This window comes from Heliangelus exortis, chromosome 1 (genome assembly GCF_036169615.1).
Source record: "Heliangelus exortis chromosome 1, bHelExo1.hap1, whole genome shotgun sequence".
In the NCBI taxonomy this organism is placed as follows: Eukaryota; Metazoa; Chordata; class Aves; order Apodiformes; family Trochilidae; genus Heliangelus; species Heliangelus exortis.
Window position 1 is genome coordinate 175,080,097 of NC_092422.1, and position 26,189 is coordinate 175,106,285.

A 26,189-nucleotide genomic window follows, 5' to 3' on the forward strand; every position below is an offset into this window, starting at 1 on the left:
ATTTTAGCTTTATATTAATTTTTTTTCCAAAGAGAGAGATGTATCTTTATAGATGTGCAATTGATACTGGGAGTCTATCTGGAAGTTTTCAGTTTTGACGTGTGAGTGTAGATCTTCCCTGAGGGAGTACAGTGGTTTTGGTATGTGGTATAAACTCTGATTTTATATGAATGCTTATATAAAAAATCATACAGAACAACTTTTCTCCTTTATTACTGAAAAAATAATTTCACCATGATGTTTCAAGTAAATATCTCCCTGAAGCAAAAAAAAATATTGCTGTCTAAAGAGCCACCTTTCAGGACACTTACTGGGACATGACTGGAGGGATAACAGTTGAGTTGAATTTGCAATTCCAGCATCAAATAAATGAGACAGGAAAATATTTAATAATTAAATACTTTTTCCTTTAAAGAGTATGTTTCTTTCAGTCTCCCCCCTACCAGCATATTCATAGGATTCTTTCTGAGGCTGTTCATTAGTGTCAACAAGATTTTACCTTTTGAAATAGTTTGCAAAGGAGAAAGTTTCTAACAGCTTCACTTCACAGCCTCTATGCTAAAAAACATTTATTTCAGTTAATGTGCCTTTGAGATGACTTGCATAAGGTCTGCTCTCAAGAGTTTTATATAGCTATTACCAAAGCTTTAGTAATTTTAGAGCCTTACTGATCTGTAGATTTTAATAGTAAGAGATGGAGAGTCATTGGGAAAACATAGTAAAGATTTTTAAAGTGTTTCCAAAATCCAGTTAAATGTGAACTCTGAGTAGTTCTAACATAAAAGTAAATTAATTTTGAAGCCAAATGCCTGTGGTTTCACTAACTTGACCAAATTTTTCTTCATTTATGTCTGCTTTGGATTTATTTTTAATTTATGTGATTCCATTATTTTACATGTGTTGTGTTAAAAAACTATCTGGGTATGGGGAAAGGAATCTGAGTACATCAGTTATATAAAAAAGTATCATTGGTATCACTGCTTGATAACTGTGTTTTTCCATAGCATTTCCAATTTATATGATAATCCCCAGCATGTCTCACTTCATACATGTTACAATAATGTAACATCTTTGGGGAGATCACAGTCCTCTTAAAACCTTTGTAGTTTTGGCTTTGGACACATGCAATCCCTTTAACATCAGCAGCAAACCAGTCACCCAGTTTTCCTACCTAGTTCTGTAGGTTTATAAATTGCTCAGATGTCTTTGTATTTAGCCCCAAACCTCCACAGACATCTCATTTCACTCATCCATGCCTGTTAAGAGATCTACATTCTGGAAAGATAATCACTACTTTCCCACCTAAAATACATATTGTCAGCTGGATCTCAGTGAGCAGACACTTGAATGCTACATCCTTAACCAGATAAGCTTCAAAACTTTTTGTAACCAGTGCTTCAACTAACTGTCATTGTCTGTATAGGAGGCTAAAGCTTATCAGAACATTTTTGTTTCATTGTCAGATAATGTCTAGTTGCACAATATCACAAATGGGAGAATATTTACAACATTTCCTAATACTTTGCCTGTAGTAAGAGTGAAGGTGGAAGCAGGTAACTTCAGATTGGATCACACCCTGTGGTATCTTGAGATGCCTCCCACTTTCCACTGTTTGCTTAGAAATTTCAGCCGCTCTCTAAGCCCCAGGAGTGTAAAATTCCAATGGGGTAGAAAGTAAATGGATCAAACTGCAGTGCTTATTGCTTTCAGATATACAAATGCACTGGAAAATGGTGATTAAATGTGATTTATAAACGTTAGCTGATACCACATAGATTATCCTTTTAATTCATGGCACCGTTCATCATAAAGTTGTGCCTACATTAATACTCTGATGCTTAATGCTAACTGCTTTTAAATGCCAGCAATCAATCTTTTTCTTTTTCTTTCCTTTTGGGTTGGTTTGTTTGTTTGTTTGTTTTTTGATTTTTGATTTAAATAAAATTTGTGTTAATAAATACACATTCCAATTGTCAAATTGTAAGAGGAGTTTTGTTTTGGCTTTATAAAGTGCAGGTAAAGTCTCACTTTTTCAGTCTGTATTGGAATGAGCAGCCTACACTCCAGCATAATAAAAGGAACTGACTCTTTTATAGATACCTGAGCATGTACTCTTGCCTAAAATAAGCCTACAGAGAAGGACCTGAGGGTAATAAATAAATAAATAAATAAATAAAATATCTAAGGCTGGGAGAATTGTCAAATTATCAGACCCATCTTGTCAAAAAGTTTAGACCCTTGACTTTCTTGGAGAAAGAATACATGAAATTTTAGAGATAGACTATTAAAGCATTTTGGTGCTAAATTTTTGATACTAAAACAAAATTAAATAAATACTTCAGAGAGATAACTTACTTAGGTAAATGTGGACTATTGTCTCAAAGGGGCTTTTAGATAGCTCCTGTAAGTTAGAACTCCATGACTGTTAGCAGAGTGTGGTCTGAATATTTTCATTTCTCGTGTCAGTATAAATCAAGAATTATTTCAGTTGAGGCAATGAAGCTAAGCCATCATAGGATAGATGAAGTGTATTAGAAGTGGGTCCTGTGACCTTCCTGTCAATAGAAGGAGCTAAAATAAGGAAATGGCATTGTTGAAGAACAGCTCTATTTATCATCAGAGGTGATTTTGCAGTTTGAGCTGTGTTCAAGCTTTTAGGTTTCCTTCTGGATGTAGAACCTACATGTTAAAAGTCTTTTTTGATCGATTTAATTTTATTTTTTTTAAATGTTAAAAGCACTGAGCATCTATTTTCCTGATCGCATGTAACTTCCTTTTTAATAATTTATTACTACACCAGTTTTGCAGTTTGTCTTCATCATTTTGACTTCTTTGGAGTAACTTTTTCCAATGTACCACTTCATAGTCACTAGCCACATAAAGTTTTTCTTTCAACTACCCTGTATATTGTTCTGATCATACCATTTCAGTTTATTCCACAAGGCATAATTCTTCTCCAGTGAAGAGACTTGTGTCTTAATCTAAAAGTATGACTTTCAAAATATTTTACAGGGTATAAAAATGCTGATGAAGAGTGGAGATAGCAAATCAAGCAGGGCATAAAGACCATGCTGCCTCACTCTATTTGAATGAGCACTATCAGAGACCTTGAGGCACAAATTGGTGTGCCTCAGCAGTTGGGTCAGCTTGTATGATGGAAAATTGAACCTGAGGAAATAATTATTTGTCCTTCTAAACTATTCTTGGGTGTCTGGGCAAGTAAAACCTGTATTTGAATCAAAATTGTAAAACCTGTATTTGAAGGAAAATTGTAAAACCACTTTGTTCAGGACACTTGTCTGGTTACCTGTCTCTGACAATAACCAGTAGAAAATATTTGAACAAGTGCATTAAAATAGGGCAAATATACAATTAGAATTTCCCAGTATAATTCTCCCAAATTCATCAGTGGACTTAGTAAGCCAAAAGTGGTGTCACTATATAAGCTTCTGGTATTCAGAGCTTCCAGGTTCTGCATGGTCAGTATTGCAAATGTACAATCTCATGAGATGCCATATGTTTAAAAATGAGAAATTTCGTAATCTCAAAGAGAAAATAACCACAAATTTTCAGTGATTGCTCACATCCTTGTTGGCATCCCAAGATTTCCTGTGCTCTTCCTTGGCTGAAGAGCCACAGGTCTGAGTACTGCCCACATAAATTGAAAATCCCATCAGTGTTGGTATCAACACAGCCTTTATCAGCATGAAGGTAATACATTGCTACCATCCACTTATAAATGATGAATGCTTATGACTTTAGAGTCTATCCTCTTTGCTCCCAAATTAGATTTTGGGACAAAGAGGAGAATGGTGAGTGAGACATAACCTCCCAAGACCAAACCATGTTGGTTATCTGAGTGCCTACTTAAGAGTGCCAGCCCCAGCTGTACACACAGACCATCTCTGCCTCATTTTTAGAAAGTCTCACAAGGGCAGATGTTACCTAAATGCGGCCCAGTTACCATAAATAAGTCATTCTGATGTTAGAATCTCATAAATGCCACCTTTGCTGCAGGTACAGCTCACAAGTTCAGGCTGAGTGGAGGTAAAAGCCTAAGTAGGTTGTCTTTTTGTCTTCCTGATTGTAGCATCTCTTCACACCACTGTGGCAAAGAGACAAGCATAAAGGACTGGTAAAATTGCAGCATCTTAATATAAATGACAGTGCCAGATAGCAAAACCTTATAGCAAAGGCTTATAGCAAAATATAGCTTAGAGCAAAACCATTCCATGATTTTATGTTGAGTGTAAAATCCCCAAGCGTATTTTGTTTCTTGGGCACTTTCCTCAGAATACCCATAAAAACGAGGCTAGGGAGAGGGGTCTCTGGTGGATACTTAGGGCTTGTTGCCTCAGCATCTCTCAGAGGATTTCCATGGACAGAACTCAAGAGTTTTCACTTTTTTTTTCTCATTATCTTGGGACAGAGGGCTAAATCAAGAGGATCTCCCACAAAGATATTTCTTTCTGTTAATATTTACAGCTAGTTTTTGTTTTGTTTTGTTTTGCATATGAATAAATACACATTGAAGATCTGAATGTTTTATTCACGGTAGTGTGGTAAATCGAAAGCAACTCAGCTGAGACCAGTAATTGCAAAAGGAAGGAATATCAGACTCAGAAGGAAGAAAACCTGGTTATGTATACATTTTAAACAGGAAAAAATATCTACAAGATCTTATTACTCCCAGCACTGTACTTGAACCAGAAACCTGTCTTCTGTGTTTGCTCACCATGACCGAACATGAGACAAGGTCAGCCACAAATCAATCAGTCCTGCTACCCCCTGTGAGCAGGGAGGGGACTGTTTGCCACCATTGTTCCTGACTTCAGGGGCCTTGGGCACTGGGGTGAGTGCTATTTGGACAGAATATAAAAAGAAATAAGTCTCACAACCTCAGACAGCAAACTTTGACTTTGAAGGAGGGTAGAAAAAGGAAACAAAAAGTATCTAATGGTATCTTGCATGTCTCCTTGACAGGCATAGAAAGATAAGCATAAAGCTGGTTAAAACATGATCCCGCAACTGAGCTGCTTGTTCTAGGAATGAATAAATAATCTATGGGCATATGTTCAACTGCTTCCTGGAAGCAGAGCAAAATAGTTAGGATTTTTTTCCTCATAAACCAGTAGAATTCAAACTATTTTGGACACTGGCTGAAGATGTCAGTCCGTGCCACAAGTCATGTTGATTGTCAAGCTGATCAAGTGCAATTGTCAATATCATAGATCTACTTATAAACACACAATTTTTACATCAGTTTTGCGTTCTCTTTTGTGAAGATGTTCTCATTATTATGTTGATAATTTAAATTAGATGTAAGCAACTTAAATACACTGTTTAAACAAAATTAGCTGCAGTCCTATATCATGAATAAAAAGGGGTGTTAATTTGTTAGCTCTAAATCAAATAAAATATAATAAATGCAATTAAAATAATTTCCTTTCATCTGGTCTCTACACTGTTAGCTGGTCAACACTGACTGTTTACACAGTAACATTTTATAGCATGCATGGCTGTGTTTTGCCAGGGCAGTTCACACAAGAAGCTCAAGGGAGGAATTGCTATATTCACTTGTCCTCATACACTCACACAGCTTTTTTCTGACACCCATGCTAGCTGTGATTCCTCAGTGACATCCTTCCCCAGATGAAATTTGCCTTCCTTCCCCAGTTTTGTCACATATTTGTAGTGGAAAGAGGCAAGACCAAAACCACTGACAACCCGTGCAGATGTGAGCAGGCCCTGTGAGTGTGCCGTGAAGGGTCTGTGGGAGCACAAGAGGTGAATAGCAGAGGAAAGAAGGTGCAGGAACTCCTGGCATTTATCAAAACTTTCCATAAGATTTACTGGGTCTATAAGTGTGTAATGCACCCAAAAAAATTAACCTTGCCCCTTTTTTCTTGTTCATTGAAGCTATCACTCCTTATCCATCAGACCTCCATGTGGAATTTAAATGGTGGTAGGAAGTTCTCACGCCCAAACCCTGCATTGTTAGCATATGAATGCTCAACTAATTGTTTGAAGTAACAATTAGGAGGATAATGGGTAAAGGAAGAAACTAGAGACAGCAACTAACACCTGTGAATCAGAACTTTCTTGTATGTAATTAATTAAAGAAGCAGGCACAATGCACATTGACTTGAAAATATGGTCCTAAGACAATGCTGGTGCACATAAATCCCTTTTTAGTGCCATTACTTATATGTAAGATTTGATCTTTTTTTGTAAAAATCTTAGTTGTGAGTGAATATTGCAAAGTGTTGCAAGGTTTGGGGTTTTTTGGTGGAAAGGGAGAAAGGGAGAAAAAAATATTCAAGGACAGTTGAAATTTCACAGGGGAGGCAGAATGCTAGATGAAGTTATTAAAATGTATCGAGTACAGAAAGGTATCAGAAAGTCATTGTAAGACACAGAACATTTCTAACCTTGCAAATAGCAATTGTAATTTAACATCTGTAATCAGCGTTACCTTTCTACATTAAAGAAAAATAAATGGCCACTGTGAAACTGTTTCATTAAATTGCATTTGTTTGCAGAATGTGAGCAGAATTCTATGGTACTTCCTCAAGAAAGCAAGACATATTTGTGCTCAGTGTGCTCATATGCAATTATTTCTTAAATATATTATTCTGTGCTTCTCTAGAGCAGTATTTAATGAAGTTAGTTAACATTATGACTCTTAAAATGATAGTCTCAGAAAACCTGCATCTGAAAATTACATATATTTTTAAGCATTAGGGGACACAGTCATGTATTTGCACACATCAGTAGTGTTGCCAGAGTTGTACTGGCATAAAAAGGAAAATGGTGAAGGAAATTCTGTAGTCAGAATAAATCAGTGTATATAGAGTAAAATATTTATCTGAAGAGAAACATAATGTCATTAGAAAGTATCTAATATCAAAGTTTGTGGAGATATAAGTAACTTCACATACTTCAGCTATAATATTACTGATGATAGTACACAGTGAGATGACTTGCATTGACTTCCAGGCTTCCTAGGTTGGTTTATCAGAAAAGATGGTTTCAAGGGGAAGTCGTTTTAATTTTAACTGAGAAGGTATGGTTGTGATTTAAAAAAAAAAAAAAAAAAAAAAAAAAAAGAAAAAAAAGGAAGGATGAAAGAACATAAAAAGAAGGGAAAATGAAGAAAGTAGGTGTAATGGGAGGATAAAGAAAGAAAACTGTGTGTAATAAAGTTTGGGGAGAACAAACTTAGACGTATCAGTATACATATCAAGTCTTAAAGTAGGAGCTCAAAACTTCATAAAAATTGCAATCAGATCAACTGAAAAGCTCTTATGTTTGCTTTGTTTGTGTCCTTTATATGCTACAATATTGAGGGTATTTTTACCCTGTTAAACTTACCATTCAAGGTGCAAGATAAGAAAAAACTTAAGAATAATCAGTAATTAAAAGTTATTATCTTGTTAGAGGGGTGTGTGTCATCTACATTTCTTGTTGTTAGGCTTCTGGTTTTCATATTGTAAATTCCTTGCTATTTTGCAGATCTGGTGTACGGATACTATAGGCAACAGCGGAAATTGATTGAAGAGATTGATTGGTCATATACAGGTAAGTGAAACTGCTGACTGAAAAAATTATTTTACTTTGATATTTTTGTTTTCATTGTTACAACTTCAATAGCCTGTTACTTCTGTATACCACTTTCTGTTCCTAAACAATTGTTAAACTAAAAATATAGGAAATTGAATCTGAAACTTGCAGGAATGATGGAACAGTAGAGAGTACTTCCATTTCTAACATCTCACCCTTAAAGCCTTAACCCTGAGACATGACTTCCCAGATGAAGACTGGGCCAAATAATTGTTAGATGCTCTTTTCTCATCTGAATATGACTGTTCTGGTGAATTTGGTAAGCAGACAGAAATGCTGAAAAAAGGCACAGCATGTTATATGTGGGTAAGGTATCTGTATACTGAACATCTACACTCTGCTTCTGAGCACTGGAGCAGCCTTTCCAGCTCTCACCCTGATTCTCCTAAAAAATCAGTCTTTGAGTCATTCAAGTGACTTCCTGAAGATGTGTCTAGACTCTTACATTTTTAATGATTTAAGTTACTGTTTCAAAAAATACCAATTTATGGAAAGAAATAAAACCTGTCAGATATCAGTGTTTTATATATTTAGTTCAAAATATGTTCCTGCAGATAAAGAAACTTACACCATTCTCTTTCTCTCTCTCACTCTTTCTCATTTTCAAGACAGTTTTTATCTTCCAGGGTAAAACAAATCTAACAAGTTTTGAGCCTAGAGAGAATCGAAACAGTCTGGTCATAAAACGTTCAAAATGAGATCTATAATGAAAACTCCCACTTACACACATTGTACTGCAAAATCCAGGCAATACAGTATTTCAAGTTCAAAATCGATCCTTGTTTTAATACTTCAGTTATGGGAAAGCAGGGATAAACCTCCAAGATAACAGGTGGCCAGAGGGCATTTTATGAGTTCACTTGAAAGAATAGTGAATGGGTTTTGCAGAGGACAGAGTTCTTCCCCAGCCTGCAGAGAGCACCCACCCGCTGTGCAGCAGCTGCAGCACATTCACTGGGTATTCTGGATGGCAAAACAGCACAGATCTGCAAGCCAGAGGACTCATCCTTATTGCTCCTCTCCCTTAATATGGGATACCTTGTGTAGTCATCTCACTTCATGATCCTTACTCTAAGGACTCTACAGTTGGCAAAGCCTTTCTCCCTCTACAGACCTAAAACGTGAGAAGCTCCCTGCTCAGCAACGTGTGCCCTGCCTCACATCCTCCTGCTCCTTAAGCACCCTGCTCCAGAAGCCTCCTGCCCCTGCAGCCTCTTGCCCTTGGTGCTTCCCCCCTCACCAGACCCTCCACCAGATGGGCTCAGCACTTGTAATGGAGCCAGTTCCAAGAGTGGTCAGGCACTGATTTTCAGAGCTTTGTGAGGGGCTGTATATCAATCAAGTAATCAGTGTCTAGGGCTGCCAGTTGTCTTCTGAGACCTATGTGGTTTGTGATGTGTCCCTGAAATACCAGGTAATTTGTTTGTGGCCTGAGGGGAATACACAAATTGAACTTTCACTTAAAAAAAGAGTCTTCCTGAATTTGAAAAAAACCCACATATTTTAACATAGAAGCACAGAAGTCTACAGGCTGAGGCATGCTGATCTGTTTTCTTATTTATTAATTTTTTTTATTTATTTTAATCTCATAGTTTTGTTCCTGGAGCAAACAATAACCAGTACTGTATGTATAATTTCTACACCTAGATGAGACTTCAGACACTGACAAACATGCACATTTTTTAGTAGATGACCAATGCTTTGTCGGTTCATCCTTTCCTCAGACACCAGTTATATTATTCTGTCCTATAGCCCTCTCACTGAAAGATCTGAAAACTTAGCCTCTGTGTACCAATGAAGCTTCATGAATGGGCCTTGGAATCCTGCATCATGGAGTTTAATCTATAATAACTAAGAAAAATCTGTCTTGGTAAATTAATCTGAGTTTGACCAGATACAATTCCCTATGTTAAATAAGAATTTTAAGTTACATTAGCCACAGTGGGTCAATACACTCTTTTACTGGGATGGTGCTCTGAGGTGAAAGTAAAATGGAACTAGAGAAGTAACTTGAATCTCACCTGCTGAAACTGTGCAGTTTCTGAAGGTGAATTTTGATGATAAAGCAGTTTCACATTCTGTAATTTATGTGACTCGTCAGATTTTGACTCTCAGGTAAATGCCTAATGAACGCATAAATGTTAATGGAAACAGGTTCAGTACTTCTTAGGGCTCTGCTTTTAGCCATAGACAAATAATGCATTTGCAAGCATGAATTTAGGGGTTTTGTGCCCTCATTATGCAAATATTTGTATAAAAAAAATACTGCATTGAAAAAGTAGAACGTGCAAGTGCACACTGCAGGTACATCCATTTCTTCAGAGAAAATGCGGTTCTTGAAGTTAGTTCATTAGGAAAATGATTTTATTTTAACAAACTTTCTTTGCATTTTTTCTTTAAAACAGTGATAGAAATAAATTAGAGCAACATGAATATTTCAAAATGTTGTCATGTACCAAAAGCGAAGTAAACCACTTTTATTGTAGAAAAAACAAGTCTGCTGAGAAATTTGATTTTCTCAGTTCAGTTACATACTAATTAATGATCAAAGATCATTTAGACATTATTTAGCTGCAACACTAAGATAAGGCAATCTGATATTATTATTTAAAACCATAAAGCAAGCAATATTTGCTTCAAATATTTCTGTATCATCCAGGTGAAAAATTAATATTTTTAATGCTTTGTTTACCAGCATTATTTTTTCCAGAAGGAATGATAATGCTGCCTTCTGTTTGGTTTGGTTTTGTGGGTATTTTTTAAATTTTTTAACATGACTGGTTAAGAGTAGGTTGTGAAAACTCTGAGTCTGAATATTCACATGTAGAATTATCAAATGATACTATAAAGAATGTGGGTTGGTTTTTTTCCAGTGAAATTTCTTTCTGGTGGGCTTTTACTCTTGGGCTTCAGATTCTTTTTCATAACAAACAAGTAACATAGTTTAAGGAAAAAAACAGACCTGGATTCTGGTGAAAGCAAGACATTCTAAACAACCTTCTAGGGATTAGAAAAGTCGAGGGTTTTTAAAAATTCAGTTTACTGTGTAAATGAATAGACAGTTCAGTGTTTTAGTTTCATCATTCAGGGGTGTTAAGCTGCCATTCATTATGTGATTCACTGATACACAATTGCCTTATAAATACTGCCAACGCTGATCTTGAGCAAAGGGTGATTAAACTCTTGGGTATTCAAAGAACATTTTTGTTGTTTGCAAGCACGATGTGCATCATATTTCCCTATTCTCTGGGAGGAAGATTTATGAATCACAGAATCACAGAAAAATTTAGGTTTGAAGGGGCCCTTGGAGAGCATCTGGTCCAAACTCCCCTCTCTGAGCAGAGCCAACTTCAAAGCTGAAGCAGGTTGTTCAGACCTTGTCCAGCAGAGTTTTTTAAATCTCCAAGGAGAGAGATGCCGCAGCCTTGGAAGTGTGTGTTCCATTGTCATTTTGAAATTTTTTTCGTTTACCTAACTGCAATTACATTTATTGCAACTTGTGGCCATTGCCTCTTGCCCTTTCCTTGTGCACTGCTCTGGACATAGAGCTGACTTCTGCTAGGTTCCTCTCTCTTCTCCAGCCTCAGCAAACTCAGGTGCCTCAGCCTCTTTGTACATGAATTGCTCCAACCTCTTGATCACCTCAGTGACCCTTAGTGATACATCCCTCTAGGACTAAGTTGGGAAAATGAAACCAGGCTTCACATTCCTGATGTCACCTCACTCATGTGCAGCAGTCACTTCCCTGGTCCTGCTGGCTGCATTCTTGCTAAGGTAGCCCTGGAATTTCTAGGTTTTCCTGGCTGCAAGGGCACGCTGCTGACTCACACACAACTCGATGTCTAGCAGGATAATGTATTATGATCTTTTCAGATAAATTTTATTATCTGATATATCTCTGTAGCAAAACCTGGCAATGATGTTGATGGTGCTCTTCTGGCTCTTGCATCAATACTTTCCTCAATAAGAAATGCTAAATGCAGCAGCTTGTTGGTTTGCTCCCCTGTTGAACACTGAACTAATCTTGTTAAGCTTAAAATTGTTATCATTCTACCTCTGATTCAACACCCTCTGGAGATATCCCCCTAATTTATCATTTCCCATTACTATCACTGCACAGACAAAACCTTAGCTGTCAGTTGAAAGGCTGTTTTTGCCACACCAAGTCCTGGAAATTTGTGCTGATGGCTTCAAATGCTTCAAATGAGCCTGTAGTTTGGCTCAGAAATGAAAATGGCCTTATTTTCAGTGGACTGAGAAAATGTAATTCTCTTTCTCTCCCAAACAAGATCTAATGTTTTAATTTTAAATGTTCTATCCATCTTTGAGGACTGAGGAGACTGTACTGTAAAGTTTCTTCTCATAAAGTTTATGGGAAAGTAGTTTAGCTGCTTCTATCCGTAATAATATATGGGACCATTTTGCTTTTAGTTCAGCTTGTCTCAGCTATAACTAAAGAAAATGAATTTGACACTGATAGCCAATTCTACTTATTTTGTGAAACATCTCCTGCTTCTGTTCGCCACAATTTGATCCTGGTAAAGCAGAAAGTTTCAGGCTCTCTCCTTGCCCTCACGCTGCCCCCCTGTCCATCAGCCATCTGGTGGGGGCATGGAGAGGGCTTTGTGGGCACCTCTGTGCTCTTCTTATGGGAGAGCTCCAGGAGCAGGGTAAAGGGAGCTACAGGGCATGGGTGTAAGGTCTGGGCCTCCTCCATTGCTGACCAGGGTGGAGTATGAGAGTGAAGCCATTTAGTGAGCCAAATCCTGGCAATTGGGCTGTGTGGGAGAGCAGGAGGCACCAGCAGGAGCCTGCTTGAGGTAGGATCCAAGAGCTGCTTGCTGAACTGACTGTTCTACCAGACAAAGCTGAAATGTCTCCAAGAGAGCCCTGGCCAAAAGCTGATGAAAGCTCCTGCCTTCAATGGATAGATAAAACTGCACTCTGGGAAGATGATGCATACCAAATTAAATTTACATTTTTTCTTGCTAGCTAACTACCATGGCGGTATCTGCATAATTTTGTGAGAAGATCTGCTGTTTTTACCACCTCCTGTGACATAAATCACTGTGTTTTATTTTCACCAAGTATAATCATGACTGATGTGCTGTATCTGTTGTAATTAAAAAAAAAAAAAAAAAAAAAAAAAAAAAAAAAAAAAAAAGTCTTGGGTTCCTTTTTTAAAGGATACAATTAAGAAGTTGAAATAACATGCATTGCTTTATTAGCTTCTATGAAAATAGCTCTGCAGAGGGTCTTTTCTTTTTTAGTAGACCATATGCTTCAGAAGCTGTCATAGCTTTCCTTGCTCATTACATGTATTTACTTCCCCCAGTTCATGCAGTCATTCCTGGTTCCAGTGTTTTGTCAATAGTTTCACAGGATAATTAATTAAAAAGCCAATGACATTATTATGTTTTGGAAAAGGCTGATGCTTCAGCAACAGAAATTACAATGTTATGCATTATTTACATCAAAGAAACAAGGTGTCCTTAAGCAGGAAACTACACGCTGGCATTGCATTGCCATAAAGAAATCCCTTCTAATGTGTCTCAGTGTACTGAATAAAAAACACAAAGCATATTATTCAGCACAAATAAGATGTCTATTCAGTATATTTGTGATCAGACTTCTGAAATCATATTAAGAGATGATTCGGAAGAGTATTTCAAACATCTTTCTTTTCAATCAATATTTTTTTGAGCAGCAGAAGACTACTAGCAAAGGGAAATCTATTTAGCTTTTATTCAGTCAGTATTTTTAGGATAAACTGAGTAGAAAACTGTTGCAAGAATTTTTTCTGGAGATGAGGTAAGCAAATTAGACCCCATATTCAAGGATCTTTCAAAGCTGTATGCTTGTAGGACAGGCATGTAGAATCACATTTTGGTTTTCATATTTTCCTCCTCACCAGTAAAATTATAGGATTTTTCTGTCAATAAAGAATTAAGTGATCTATTTGCCAGGGTTGTCTGATAAGTAACTCTGTTAAAACCTGTTCCTTCCCCCACTTTAGTCCTGAAATACTATAAGCAAAGGAAACTACTGGGTCATTTTCAGAAACTGCACAGCATCTCAGTCTGAGCATCATCTGGATTATTCAAACACATTTGGTTTCTGAAGTGAAGAAATCAAAGTGTGAGGTATTTGTGTTGTGTGGCACTGCTGTTTTGATACAATCTGAACAGGGGTCAGAAAGATGTAGAGACTACCCATTAAGTTAATGTGTTTGAAAATTATAAGCATTTTTTTCGGAGTGCTGTCTTTGGGAATACACCAAAGTACAATGAAGAATAGCAGACTGTGGGTATCTCACAATAAACTACACCCTCAAGCCTCTGCACATCTAAAGGATCATAAAAGTATCCTCAATTACGTACTAGTGAATAAATTCTAATTTACAAGTGCACCAAGCTGTGTGGTGCAGCTGACACACTGGAGGGAAGGGATGCCATCCAGAGGGACTTCGACAGGCTGGAAAGGTGGGCCCATGCCAACCTCATGAAGTTCAACAAGACCACATGCAAAGTTCTGCATCTGGGTCGAGGCAATCCCAAGCACTGCTATAGGCTGAGCAGTGACTGGCTTGAGAGCAGCCCTGAGGAAAAGAACTTGGGGGTGCTGGTGGATGAGAAATTCAATATGAGCCACCAGTGTACACCTGCAGCCCACAAAGCTAAACTGATCCTCGGCTGCATCAAGAGGAGCGTGGCCAGCAGGTCAAGGGAAGTGATTCTCCCTCTCTGCTCTGCTCTCATGAGACCCCACCTGGAGTACTGGGTCCAGTTCTGGAGCCCCTTTTATAGCAGGGACATGGATGTGCTGGAGTGTGTCCAGAGAAAGGCCACAAGGATGATCAGAGGGCTGGCCCTCCTATGAAGACAGTCTGAGAGAGTTGGGGTTATTCAGTCTGGAGAGGAGAAGGCTCCAAGTAGACCTTATTGTAGCCTTCCAGTATCTGAAGGGAGCTACAAGAAAGTTGGTGAGGGACTTTTGACGATGTCAGGTAGTGACAGGACTGCGGGGAATGGATTCAAACAGAGGAGGGTTGATTTAAATTGGAAGTTAGGAAGAAGTTCTTCACCATGCGGGTGGTGAGACACTGGAACAGGTTGTCCAGAGAGGTGGTGGAAGCCCCATCCCTGGAAGTTTTAACGGCCAGGCTGGACAGGGCTCTGAGCAACCTGATGGAGTGGGAGGTGTCCCTGCCCATGGCAGGGGGGTTGGAACAAGATGATCTTAAAGGTCCCTTCCAACCCTGAAATTTCTATGGTTCTATGATTCAATCTGTGCTGTAGTGAAAAGGATATAATCTCGAGGACTACTTACTTACAAAATGAACAGATTATTACTTTGAGATCATCATCACCTTCATATCAATATGATTTATGGATTTGTGAAGTTTAGAACCCAGCAAATAATTTTCCTATTGCTTAAGTTTATAGGCAGCCTTGCTTTACTCAGCTGATACAGCATGTTTGTTTAGGACATTTTTACTCAGACTATTCTGCTGTATTTATAACAGATTTAGGTTGTTTTTTCCAAAAAGCCATTTATTTCCATATGCACAGTTTGCTATTATACTGAAATACGAGCCATAAGTAATACAGCACAATGTGCTCACAAATTTGAATCCACTTACGACCTTGCTGTAACTCAGTATGCAGCAGCTAGCTGTATATGTTTTGCTGGTTCTTGCTGTGTTTCAAAACAGTTATTCTTGCAACAAACTATATATTCAGCCTGTGGTGGCCTCTTTGCACTCTCTTCCAAGAGCTTTCTTTATGAGAACTAAAAGTATGGCTTGATCTAATGTTGCCTGGGGTTGATCCTATTTTAGACAATCTGTAACATGTTTTCTTGGGGAGGGGACACATGCTTTAAATGATGCAACCACTCGTCTTCAGCTCTACATACCCAATTCAAACAGATTTGCTGTTACTGCAACTAATTTTTGCCAACACATTTAACCACCAAGAAGAGATCTGTGTACCTGCCAGTCCTAATGTCACCATACCATCTGCACTGATCAAAATGAGAACAATACTTGTTCTCATCTCAGTAAAAGGAACCAATGATAATCTGGTGCAGTGGTTTGATCATGTATCTTGAAATTCACTTTGAAATTGTTTGTTTTGTCTGGAGAATCCGTGGAGCATGTGCTAAAAAGCTTTTCTGTGTGACTTTCAGCCTCTTCTCAATTCATCCATTTCTCTAGAGGAATGTTCCTACCTTTTTTGTCATATTGGCTTATTTCCTCTTGTATGGTTCAGCCTGGATTATAGAATTCTTTTTCCCACCACCAAAAGGACTGTGTAGTGTTTTGTTGCCTCCCTGCCATTCATTAATGGCTACATGAAGTAACTGGTCGTTTGCCACTTTATCTCCTGTGTTTCTAGGAGTAACTCTTTATCCTTCCCAGAGACTAATGGAAAAAGAGACAGCTGAGTGTTTCTTTGACTATCTCGCAGTCTCTCCCAGCTGCCTTTTCCTAAATGTCAGGGGCACTCTCCAGCGTGGTTACCATGGAGCATTCAGCTGCCAAGCCTGCAAAGGTTCACAAAGCCAGCACGCCCACTGCACGTTTTATAGGAACATATGATGAGGGAAGGCACTTACCTGCTGCTTCACAGTTATGTAGAGCATAACAAAAGGTGTTTTTTGGTGCATATTCTGTGTAAGATAGGTCCCAATTTGGTACCATAAAAACCATCAATCAGCTAGGGGTATTCTCTCTGTCCCTCCTTTTGTGAGAGTGTTGGTGTGTCTTTAGATGTGTTACAAGTTACATGCATAAACCTACTGGTGAGCTTGCCAACTCAGCAGGTCAGTACATAAATATAAATGCTGATGAAGAACAGTGAGACTTGCACTGTGCTGTATTCATTAATTGCACTTAATATTTGCTACTTCTATCAAAGGATTTTAAGGTGTTTTCTATTTCCTCATAATTTATTATTCCATCTGAAATGTTGATAGCAAAACCTCTTTCTTTTGATATGGATTTCTGGTGTTGTCAATATAAATAAAAAAATTAAAAAATAAAAAAATAAAAAAAAGGACATCCTGCACCCAACCATCAGGAAACATTATTTTTCAAACCTCAGGTTTATAGCTAGCAACCTGTCCATAGATTTGTAGCTGAAATAGAAACATCCTTTTTAAAATGCCAGCAGATGAAAAAATTCACTTCGAAATTCCATGCAACCGAGTCATCTTGTTTGCCTAAAATGTATCACTCACTTCATAAACAGATTTCAAAAATAAACATGAATAAATGCCTTTGTTCCTAATAATAAGCTATCTGTAGGTTCTGTTCCAGTCACTTGCTTCATGTTAGGATGGTCATATTCCCAACAAATGCCTGGGTAAACTGGAAACACTTAACAGATTAAGTGAAGAATCAGAGAGGAGCTCTGAACTACAGTGTTCTTTGAACTGTCTCCTGGATAAATGATTCATAGAAACAAAATATTTTTCTTCCAGTTGCTCAACTTTAGTCCCCATGAATGAAGTCAGTAGGATTTTCCAGTGTGATTAGGCTCCTTTCATTGAATTGTTCATTTTTTTCTTGTTGGGACCAGTTACGGACTCCCCAGCTCCAACACTCTGTTACTACAGGCAATCACACCATCTCAGTGTTGCATAAAATTAATCAAACTCTATTTCAAAAGCAGTTGTGATATTTTGCTTCACTGGAAGAGTATCTCAGAAACTCCCTCTTGACTTTTAAACATTATCTGGATTTCTAAGATCACCATTGAGGTCATCTGGTTCTTCCAATAGAATTGATTTTGTTGTTTGCTTTTTTTGAGAGTTCTTTTCTAGTGCCAATATTTTTCTGCACTGATATCCCTCACCTGTTTGCTTTTTAAATTAAACCAGGATAGTCTCATCTCTTGTCCCCTTTTGGTATTGGACTAGCTTTTTCTGCTCATCCATATTTCAACTAAAATTCTTTTGACTTCAGCTTGTGTGACCAGCTCTCATCCCAGATTAACTGTCCCCAGAACTTTGTGTAGAGCAGTTAATACATTCCTATCTTTACTGGCTAGAGCTTCAGAACACCCTTTGCTTCCATCATACTGTCTACAGTCCTCTGAGACTGTCAGACATGGTCTGATTCTCCTCCTCCCCCGTGTTTTTCCTGTGGTGAGATTCCCATTAGTAACAAAAACTCCCACTTACTGTCTCCAGATGTATGATTTTATAAAGTGCATTGTTGAATTTCATGCTGGTTTTACTATTTCACTTCTCAAAGTCAGCAAGTTTTCCCATATGCTAGACTGGACTTTCTTCTCACATCATCACTAGGTGTAAATAGCAGTACTGAGAAACTCCACAATTCCCTGCAAATACACAGCCTAGTGCCTCCCATTTACCGCTGCTTACTATTTTTCTCCATCTCTCTTACTTACTGAGCAAGTGCAAGTACTGATTTATTAGACACTGTGGTAATAACAATTTGGAGTATTTACTGATCCATTCAACACCATTACTAGTCCTTCCTTCCTCCCTCCCTTTCTCCCTCCCTTTCTCCCTCCCTTCCTTCCTCCCTCCCTCCCTCCCTCCCTCCCTCCCTCCCTCCCTCCCTCCCTCCCTCCCTCCCTCCCTTCCTTCCTTCCTTCCTTCCTTCCTTCCTTCCTTCCTTCCTTCCTTCCTTCCTTCCTTCCTTCCTTCCTTCCTTCCTTCCTTCCTTCCTTCCTTCCTTCCTTCCTTCCTTCCTTCCTTCCTTCCTTCCTTCCTTCCTTCCTTCCTTCCTTCCTTCCTTCCTTCCTTCCTTCCTTCCTTCCTTCCTTCCTTCCTTCCTTCCTTCCTTCCTTCCTTCCTTCCTCCCTTCCTCCCTTCCTCCCTTCCTCCCTTCCTCCCTTCCTCCCTTCCTCCCTTCTTTCCTTCCTCCCTTCCTCCCTTCCTCCCTTCCTCCCAAAACTTAGATACCAGCTGTGATCTCATTCATATTCTGCAAGCAAATTCAACCTTGATTTAACTCATTGATTTTAACAGCATGAGTCAATATAAGGAAGTTGGTCATAAAGAGTCCTGTATCCTAAGTACAATATAAGTTTCTTTCCTATTCAAGCATCATTACATTGCAATTATTTATAGTCTTAAAATAAATGTTTTATGAATATTAAATATCTGGTTAGCAGCTTTATTATCTATCACCCACAGATAAATCCCATTTTGATAAAGTCCTACGTAAATAATGTTTTAATTGTTGTGTATTAAATTTTACAACTGCAACTAATTACCCATATACAAATTCCAAACTTTATTCTAAAAGTGTGAACTAAAGCCAACTGAAAGCAGTGAAAGATATCTTAACTTCAAACTGAACTTTGAATCAGTCCTAAATTATAGTTATGACCAATTTATGTCACATTAACAATGGCGTGGCTTTCTATATGAAATTTAAATGTGTGGATTTTACCAGTGATGGAGTGGGTAGCAAAAATATTCAGAAATGCATTGCAAATATTAATTCTACTTTCAGTGATTAAAAATTATTAAATGGTAGGAAAAAATATCATGGCAAAACTAGGATTGTGTGGCAATTAGGCAAGGAATCAGTCTATAACACCCAATGGCAATTAGATTTGCAAACCCCTTATTATTTTACATTATAAGACAAATTACAAGTGTATTAGCTTGATTCTACAAAGCTGATCATCAGTGAAAATTAATGTTGGCATTTAATTGTCCCGAAACTTCATACTTAATATCTCACTAAGATGAATGACTCAGTTTACACTTTTCCAGAGCTATTTTATTGCTCCATGGTACTACCAGATACAGCTTAATGCTTGCAAGTATAGCTTCATCTGTACAACCAAGAATGATGGAGACTTTTACAACATTTACAGGAATCTGGAAATATAAAGTAGTGTGTGTGGTTTTGCACAGACAAAGAGAATATTACAACCATTCTTGAGGCTAGCCAGATTTTCCATCCTGTACTACTTTGTTCATCATCAACCATTTCCTTAAGAAAATAATTTTCTGTGCTAGGTCATTTCTTCGTTTTTGACAGCTTCAGGCTATGGGAGGAAGGGCTGCAGGAAGTATGCCAGTAAAAAATGTGTCTTTTACAAAGACATTGAGAAAAATGTATAATATTTTTCTTATGAAAAGTTAAAAAATTATTCTTTTCTCTGAAAGCCCTAATATATCCTCATTTTGTATCTGGAAGCTCAAAGGATGAGGTAGCTCTGATTTTATTTTATCAACCCACTTGCTGCATAGAGCAAGTATTTCTGAGGCAAGTTCTTACCACCATGACCTGAAATAAAGTGTGTATTGATTTTATCTGCATGATTTAGACTACTGTAATTATTTTGAATGGAAATCCTGTAGTTCCAATGGGGCAGAAACTTCTGTGTGAGGGCTGTAATGTTTTGTGTCTTTTATCAATCACTTACTCCTCCAAATCTTCTGAATCCCATTTTAAAATCAAACTCACTTGCTTTGCATAGCATTTTAAAAAGTGTTTTGCTTTTCTTTGGACATACTTTGCAGACAATTTGAGATGAAATTGTTTCACTTTCTGTCTCTTGAACTACTGCCTGCAACCATGCATGCTCATTGCTTCAGTATGAGGGAAAAGTTCTTCATAGCAGAGCACTGAGGGCTGGCAGTGCTTTCTCATGCTGCTGAGCAGCTCTGATCAGCTGGGTTGGCAGCAGCTGGAACCTCCTGACTTTCATGTCAGAGCTGCCCAAAGGTCAGATATTAAGCATTTATAGGCCTTTCAGCCTCCTCTGTATTTGTGGGCACAGTGTGGCCTAGCAGAGCCTGTTGTTTCCTCAAGCCTTAAGCAGTCCTGACAGAGCGATGCAGCTGTGCAACATCACTTGTTCAACCAACTAATGGCTTCTAGTGGACATGGTATTTGTCCTAAAATTCACATTTTAACATGATGAGAAGCCAGATTTGGCCAGCATGCTGTCTCAGAACACCTCCACAGCTTCCTTCAAGCATCCCAGTGTATCATCCATGCTCATGCATTTGTCCTTGGTGAATCAGTTTCCTTCGTGTCACACGTTTTTGCTCTTGGCCTGGATGATGAATTCCTTATAATATTTGCAGAGGTGACTGCACCATGGTGTATGATGAATCCGTGTTACAGAAGGATAATATTAGGTTCTTTTTATGTGACATAATGATACTGCATAATGGACCTGGAATATATGCCTAGAGATGGAATAGTTATAAATAAAACCAACCCAACAACAGCAGATCTAGGAAAAAAAGTTGTAATCACTTTTTAAAATGGCAGGCTTGCACCTGCATATCCTCATCACACTTTCATATGTATTCTTTAAAACATGGACCACTTTCTGTTTGCTGAGCAGTCCACAGAAATCACGTAACTGTATAAGTGTCATGTCTGCTTTGATAATAAGATATCACAGTATAGGAGTACATTTAAGTAGCTGCTCTTTTAACCTATCATATAATAATACACACATTTAGGACCTGTTCTAACTAAGTAGTCCCTTGATGTTATTGGGAACTGAAGACTGCAATTTACAGGCTTATACACTTGGCTGATTTAAAGGTAGAGATACACATAGGAAAAAAATGTCTCTGTCACTTCTAGAACATCTTTCTTCTACCCTCTGACATCTTTCTATCACCCTTGAAGTACCTTTTCTAGTTGTCAGAAATCATTGGATTTTTTCCTAGAAGCAAAGCACAGCAATGCTGGTGTGTGTCAGGAGCAAGGCTTTCTGTCTCTGCATAAGGGCATCATATCATGTTCCTCAGGCTCAAGTATCACTTGTTGGGTTTTTTGCTTAAAGGAAGCCTCCACTGAATTTAATTAGTAAAAGTGAAATGAAAAATGCTGGGAAACAATACTTTTCCATTATAAAGCCCTTTTGAAATACATTCAAGTTTCTTGTTACCTATTTGCTGTCTCCTTATATACTCCAAAGTTTACAGCTTACAGTCTTCAGAGATGCAGGCTCCTATATGAAATATAACTCTCCTACCTTACCTCCTTTCTTCTTCCTGTGCTATGGTGCAATTTTCATGCAAATTAGCACAGCTCACTGGGCTTGAGGTTCCAGATGCAGCTTCTCCCTCTCAAATTAGATTGTCTCTGCATGAAAGGAAAAAAACAGACCTAGAGGGAAAAAACAGACTTCAGGCTGTTCCCTTGCCCTCCTTCCCCTCCACTGAATGCTGTGACTACAAGGTGAAAGACAGTTTTCTTGTCACCTTGAGAGCTGAGACCTCTTGTTTCCCAGAGGCCACAGCAGCCTGGCCTTTTTGGCAAGGACAGCCATGTCTCTCTTTTACTGGTTAGGCCTTTTCTTCACGTCTTGGAATAAGTCCTCCTGGAACAATAAACCCAAGAGGCCTCACCCACTGCTGTAGCCACTACTGATGCAGGTGCAGTGTTATGTTATCCATGGCCATCATCCCTGTTGTCATTGAGAGAACCAATTGAACTCAACAGGTTGGAGTGCCCTTTGAAAGGTGGCTCCCTAAAACATAGCCAGTGAGGAGAAAGAGACACTAAATTTCTGAACACTGCATCTCCCCCTGCAAACCCTTTTGCCTGCAGCTGTGTAGCATATTTCACCAATTGCATTAAGCCTGTGCACTGCCACAAAAAGATGGCAAAAAACTTCAGTTCATTCTCCTTCTCAGTTTCCTTTTTTTGCTTGAGTGAAGCTATAACATATGAATACTCAGGAGAAAAACATCCTTTAAAAATAGGCAATGTGACTGTCAAACCTCAAAGGCTTACAAATGTAATCTGATTTTGTTGGAAATGACTGACCAGGTTTCAAGCTGGCAGCAAGCAGCCTTTAAACACTATACAGGCCAACAAACCTGCAGTTTAAAAGGCAAAATCTTAAGCTGAAGTGCAGCTTATGAGATGTTGAACTGGCTAAATATTTCTTAAATATTACTTATTTAGCAACTTATTTTTTATCCTCTGCTTCTATGAAGGTTGTTTTTACATTCCACAGCTCATGTAGGAGGCTGAGCCAGGAGTAATTAATAAAATATTAATGCTTTTCATCCCACAGGATGTATTGTTTATACTATCACAGATGCAGATTACATCTCAGATCAATGAAGCAATTTTTTAAAAACCTCTTTCTAAAGCATCAGTTGCAGTGTAACTACAGTTGTCCACAGTAGTTATATCACACAGCAAATTAGGAAATATACATCAGGAGCTATTATTTTAATGGGAGTCTTGTAAGTTTTTTAAACAATATAAGTAGATGCCAGACTTGCAAACCGATGACCCTCTTTGAAGCAGAACCTCCAGCACAGAGAGCAAAACCACTGTTGACTTGTGCATGGCTGTCAAGTTAATACTTCACAGAAACCCAGAACACTAATCACCCTCTTGCATGTGAGTTCATCCTTGTTAGCTCCCTCATAAGGTATCCCTTAAGCAGTCATTAGACCAGTGCAGCTGAAAATTGGTAAATATGTTTTTAATGTGAACTAACGCCACTTCAGTCCTAGCCAAATATGAAGGAGACAGCATTAGACTGCTGATGTCATTTCGTGTCCTGCAATATTAAAAAAACCCAACATTTTGTTTTCAAACCTATTAGAGTAAGATCTTATATATCTATGCTCCAGCAAATGCCCAGTATCTACAAGGATGAGTACTATAAAACTGTGTAAGACAGAGGATGAAAATTCTCTGTCCTAAATAGCCATTTAAGTAGCACATCTGGAGAAATGCAACTGCCAAATTTTTAACAAGCAACAGCGTTAACAGGGGAACCATTGTGGGCTGTGTAAGGGCAAAATTTTTTTCCTGCAACTAATAGTTTGTCCTAATAGCAAACTAAATTCTGTACCAAATTAAAGACAAGATCGTGCTTTCAATGGGGCTCTACTTATTATGGAACAGGGACTTGCCATCCCTAATCTGAAGGGGTGAGTTTATGCAGATGTACAGCTGCAGCCCAGTCAAATGGCACAGGAGTGCAGATGTGCAAGGCCAGGGAGTAACAACCCCCCTGTACTCTGTGCCTGGAAGCTGAGGCTTATTTGAGCAGTGATCAGATGTTCTCAGAAATGTGTTTTAATTAAATTCCGCTCAGCTGAGAAGTGAGGCAAGGACACAGTTGTCAACAAAATCCCTCCTTGATATGTGACTGAATGTTAGTATCATGAGTCCCTCAATGAGTGTCCATCAATATTTTGCTTTGGTGGGATGGCAGTAATGTTACAGGTTGACAGTGCAGAGGCTGGCAGAGTGCTCTTCAGGCTCTCCTTACTGTCATTGTCAGCAGAGTCATCAAATAGAATTTCCCACCCTATAGAAAAGTGTGCACAATTCATTCTCAGGGTTTGTGGGGCCTATAAATGAGATGAGGTGCCCAGGATGGCCATGCAGAATCCTTGTAATGCCCCAGGAACCCTAATACAGCTTATTACAGCTCTGGTGAAAAGGCTTTCTTTCTGACTGGGCTTCACAAGTTTGTTTGTTTTTTTTTGACAAGGTCCTGCATAATGCAAGAGTAGTACTATGTATTTTCCTCAGTGATCTAAATGATGGGACAGTGTACCTTCAGCAAGTTTGATGATGATGTAAAACTGGGAGAAGTGCTGAGGGACCTCAGCAGGTTGGGGATATGGACAGAGAGGAACATCATGAAGTTCCACAGGGAACTCCACTAGTCCAAAGCCCCACAGAGTCTGGGGAAGAACCACCCCAGCCACCAGTACCTGCTGGGAGCCAAGGAGCTGGAAAGCAGCTTTGCAAATAGAACCAGGGGGACATGGTAGACACTAAGTTAAACGTGAGCCAACAACCGGACCTTGTACCAAAAAAAACCAAAACCAAAGCAAAACAAAACAAAACACAAGCAAACAAACAAAAAAACCCCCAAGTGTTAATGATAACCTGGGCTGTGTTAGGAATGTTGCCCGCATGTTGAAGAAGGTGACCCTTCCCTGGTGTTCAGCCCTGGTGAGGCCACACCTGGAGTGCTGTTCTATTCTGGGCTCCTCGGTACAAGAGGGATGAGGACATATTGGAGAAAGCCCAGGGAGGACAATGGGAAAACTGAAACACAGGAGGTTCCCTCTGAACATGGGGAAACATTTTTCAACTGTGAGGATGACAGAACACTGGCACGGGTTGCTGTATGATCTCCATCCTTGGAGATATTAAGATACTGTGTAAACACATCTTAAGCAGCTAGCATAGATGATCTTTTCTTTTTTTGAGTAGAAGGGTTCAACAATGACCTCCAGAGTTCCCTTCCACCCTCAGGCATTCTGTGGTTCTGTGATTCTGTGTAAGAATCTCACACAAAAGGAGGATCATTACTGGAAGGAAATACAAGAACATGGCAAGATAAGAGATGACAGGAATGAGTGAGTCTCAATACAAATTTGTGTGACAAGTCTCCACAGAAGTTTCAAAGACAACCTCCAGTCAAGGAATTATTTATCAGAACTGTAGTGTGACAGGATATTAGCAAAAGTAAGGAGGTAATATAGAAAAAAAAATAATTTTCAACAGAACTCCTGTGACTCAGAGTCACAGACTGGCAGTATTTTCTGCAAAGTCAAAAACATCTTTTCTTTGCAGAAACAATTCCATGGAAACTCTACCTACTGATTCTTCTAGATTTGATGTTTCCCCACAGGGAGGTAGGCTGTACTGGAAACAAGAGATTCTGAGTATTATTCCAAGATAAAGCTTGTTCTCATGAAGAGAAAGGTTGCTGCTGCCTACAGCAGAGAGAAATTATTTCAATTTTAAAAAAATGAGTTCACAATTATATATGCAAGAAGCTGTCTCTGCATTTTCTTGGAGACTTTCACGTACCTAGTGCTTTTTGCATTGCTTTCCCACCCTTGGGCTCCCACCTTTTTCTAATCTAATGTGTTATTCCCTGCTTTAGAATTGATGCAGAAGAATCATATAATTCACCCACAGGGTTTTTTGATCACACCCTTCAGAATGAAATCTCTGTTTAAATGTCATACAAGTCATTCATGAGTGGGACTAATCTTTTCATATCTTCAAAACTATACCAGGAGACATATATTCAGTACTTAGGCTTTAGTATACCTTGCCTGGGCTGTATACCTTAGCTAGAAACTCTGTCTTTGTATCTCCTTTTCAACCATCATAATCTTTTGCCACACTTTCCACCCCAATGTCCACATTATTAATCCATAGCTACCCTGCTTAGTCATACAGAGATCTTCAAAGAATGAGAGTACTGGGAGACTGTGACACACACACTGTGGGGCAGTGTGCACTTGGTAAGCAGAAGCGAAGTTCTTCCAGAAAAAACAGGAGAAAAAGATGGTTTAAAACTGTAAATGGTTGGTTTTTACTTTACATGACCTAGACAAGATTATTTTTCTGATTTTCTGGATTATCATTTTTTATATGCAACCTGAGAACATAAGAATTAGATTTGATACAGTCTTTGGTCAATAGTCACAGAATTGTGTCAGAAATCTCTTAATGCATGTAGTGCTAGTTGATGCTGCATGCACTACCCATAGTGCTGAAATGGTAAATACAAAACAACTAGAAATGTATTCTTTAATTTTTT

General features: G+C 38.5%; 1 protein-coding gene across 7 annotated transcripts in view; it reads left to right on the forward strand.

Annotated features, from left to right (window-relative positions):
- Nucleotides 1–26,189, forward strand: part of PTPRZ1 (protein tyrosine phosphatase receptor type Z1) — a 125,686-nt gene that overhangs the window by 30,529 nt on the left and 68,968 nt on the right. For all 7 annotated transcript variants that reach the window (XM_071733747.1, XM_071733750.1, XM_071733745.1 and 4 more), the window contains exon 2: nucleotides 7,516–7,581. In XM_071733747.1, coding sequence (XP_071589848.1) covers nucleotides 7,516–7,581 — 66 coding nt within the window. The remainder of the gene's footprint in view (nucleotides 1–7,515; nucleotides 7,582–26,189) is intronic.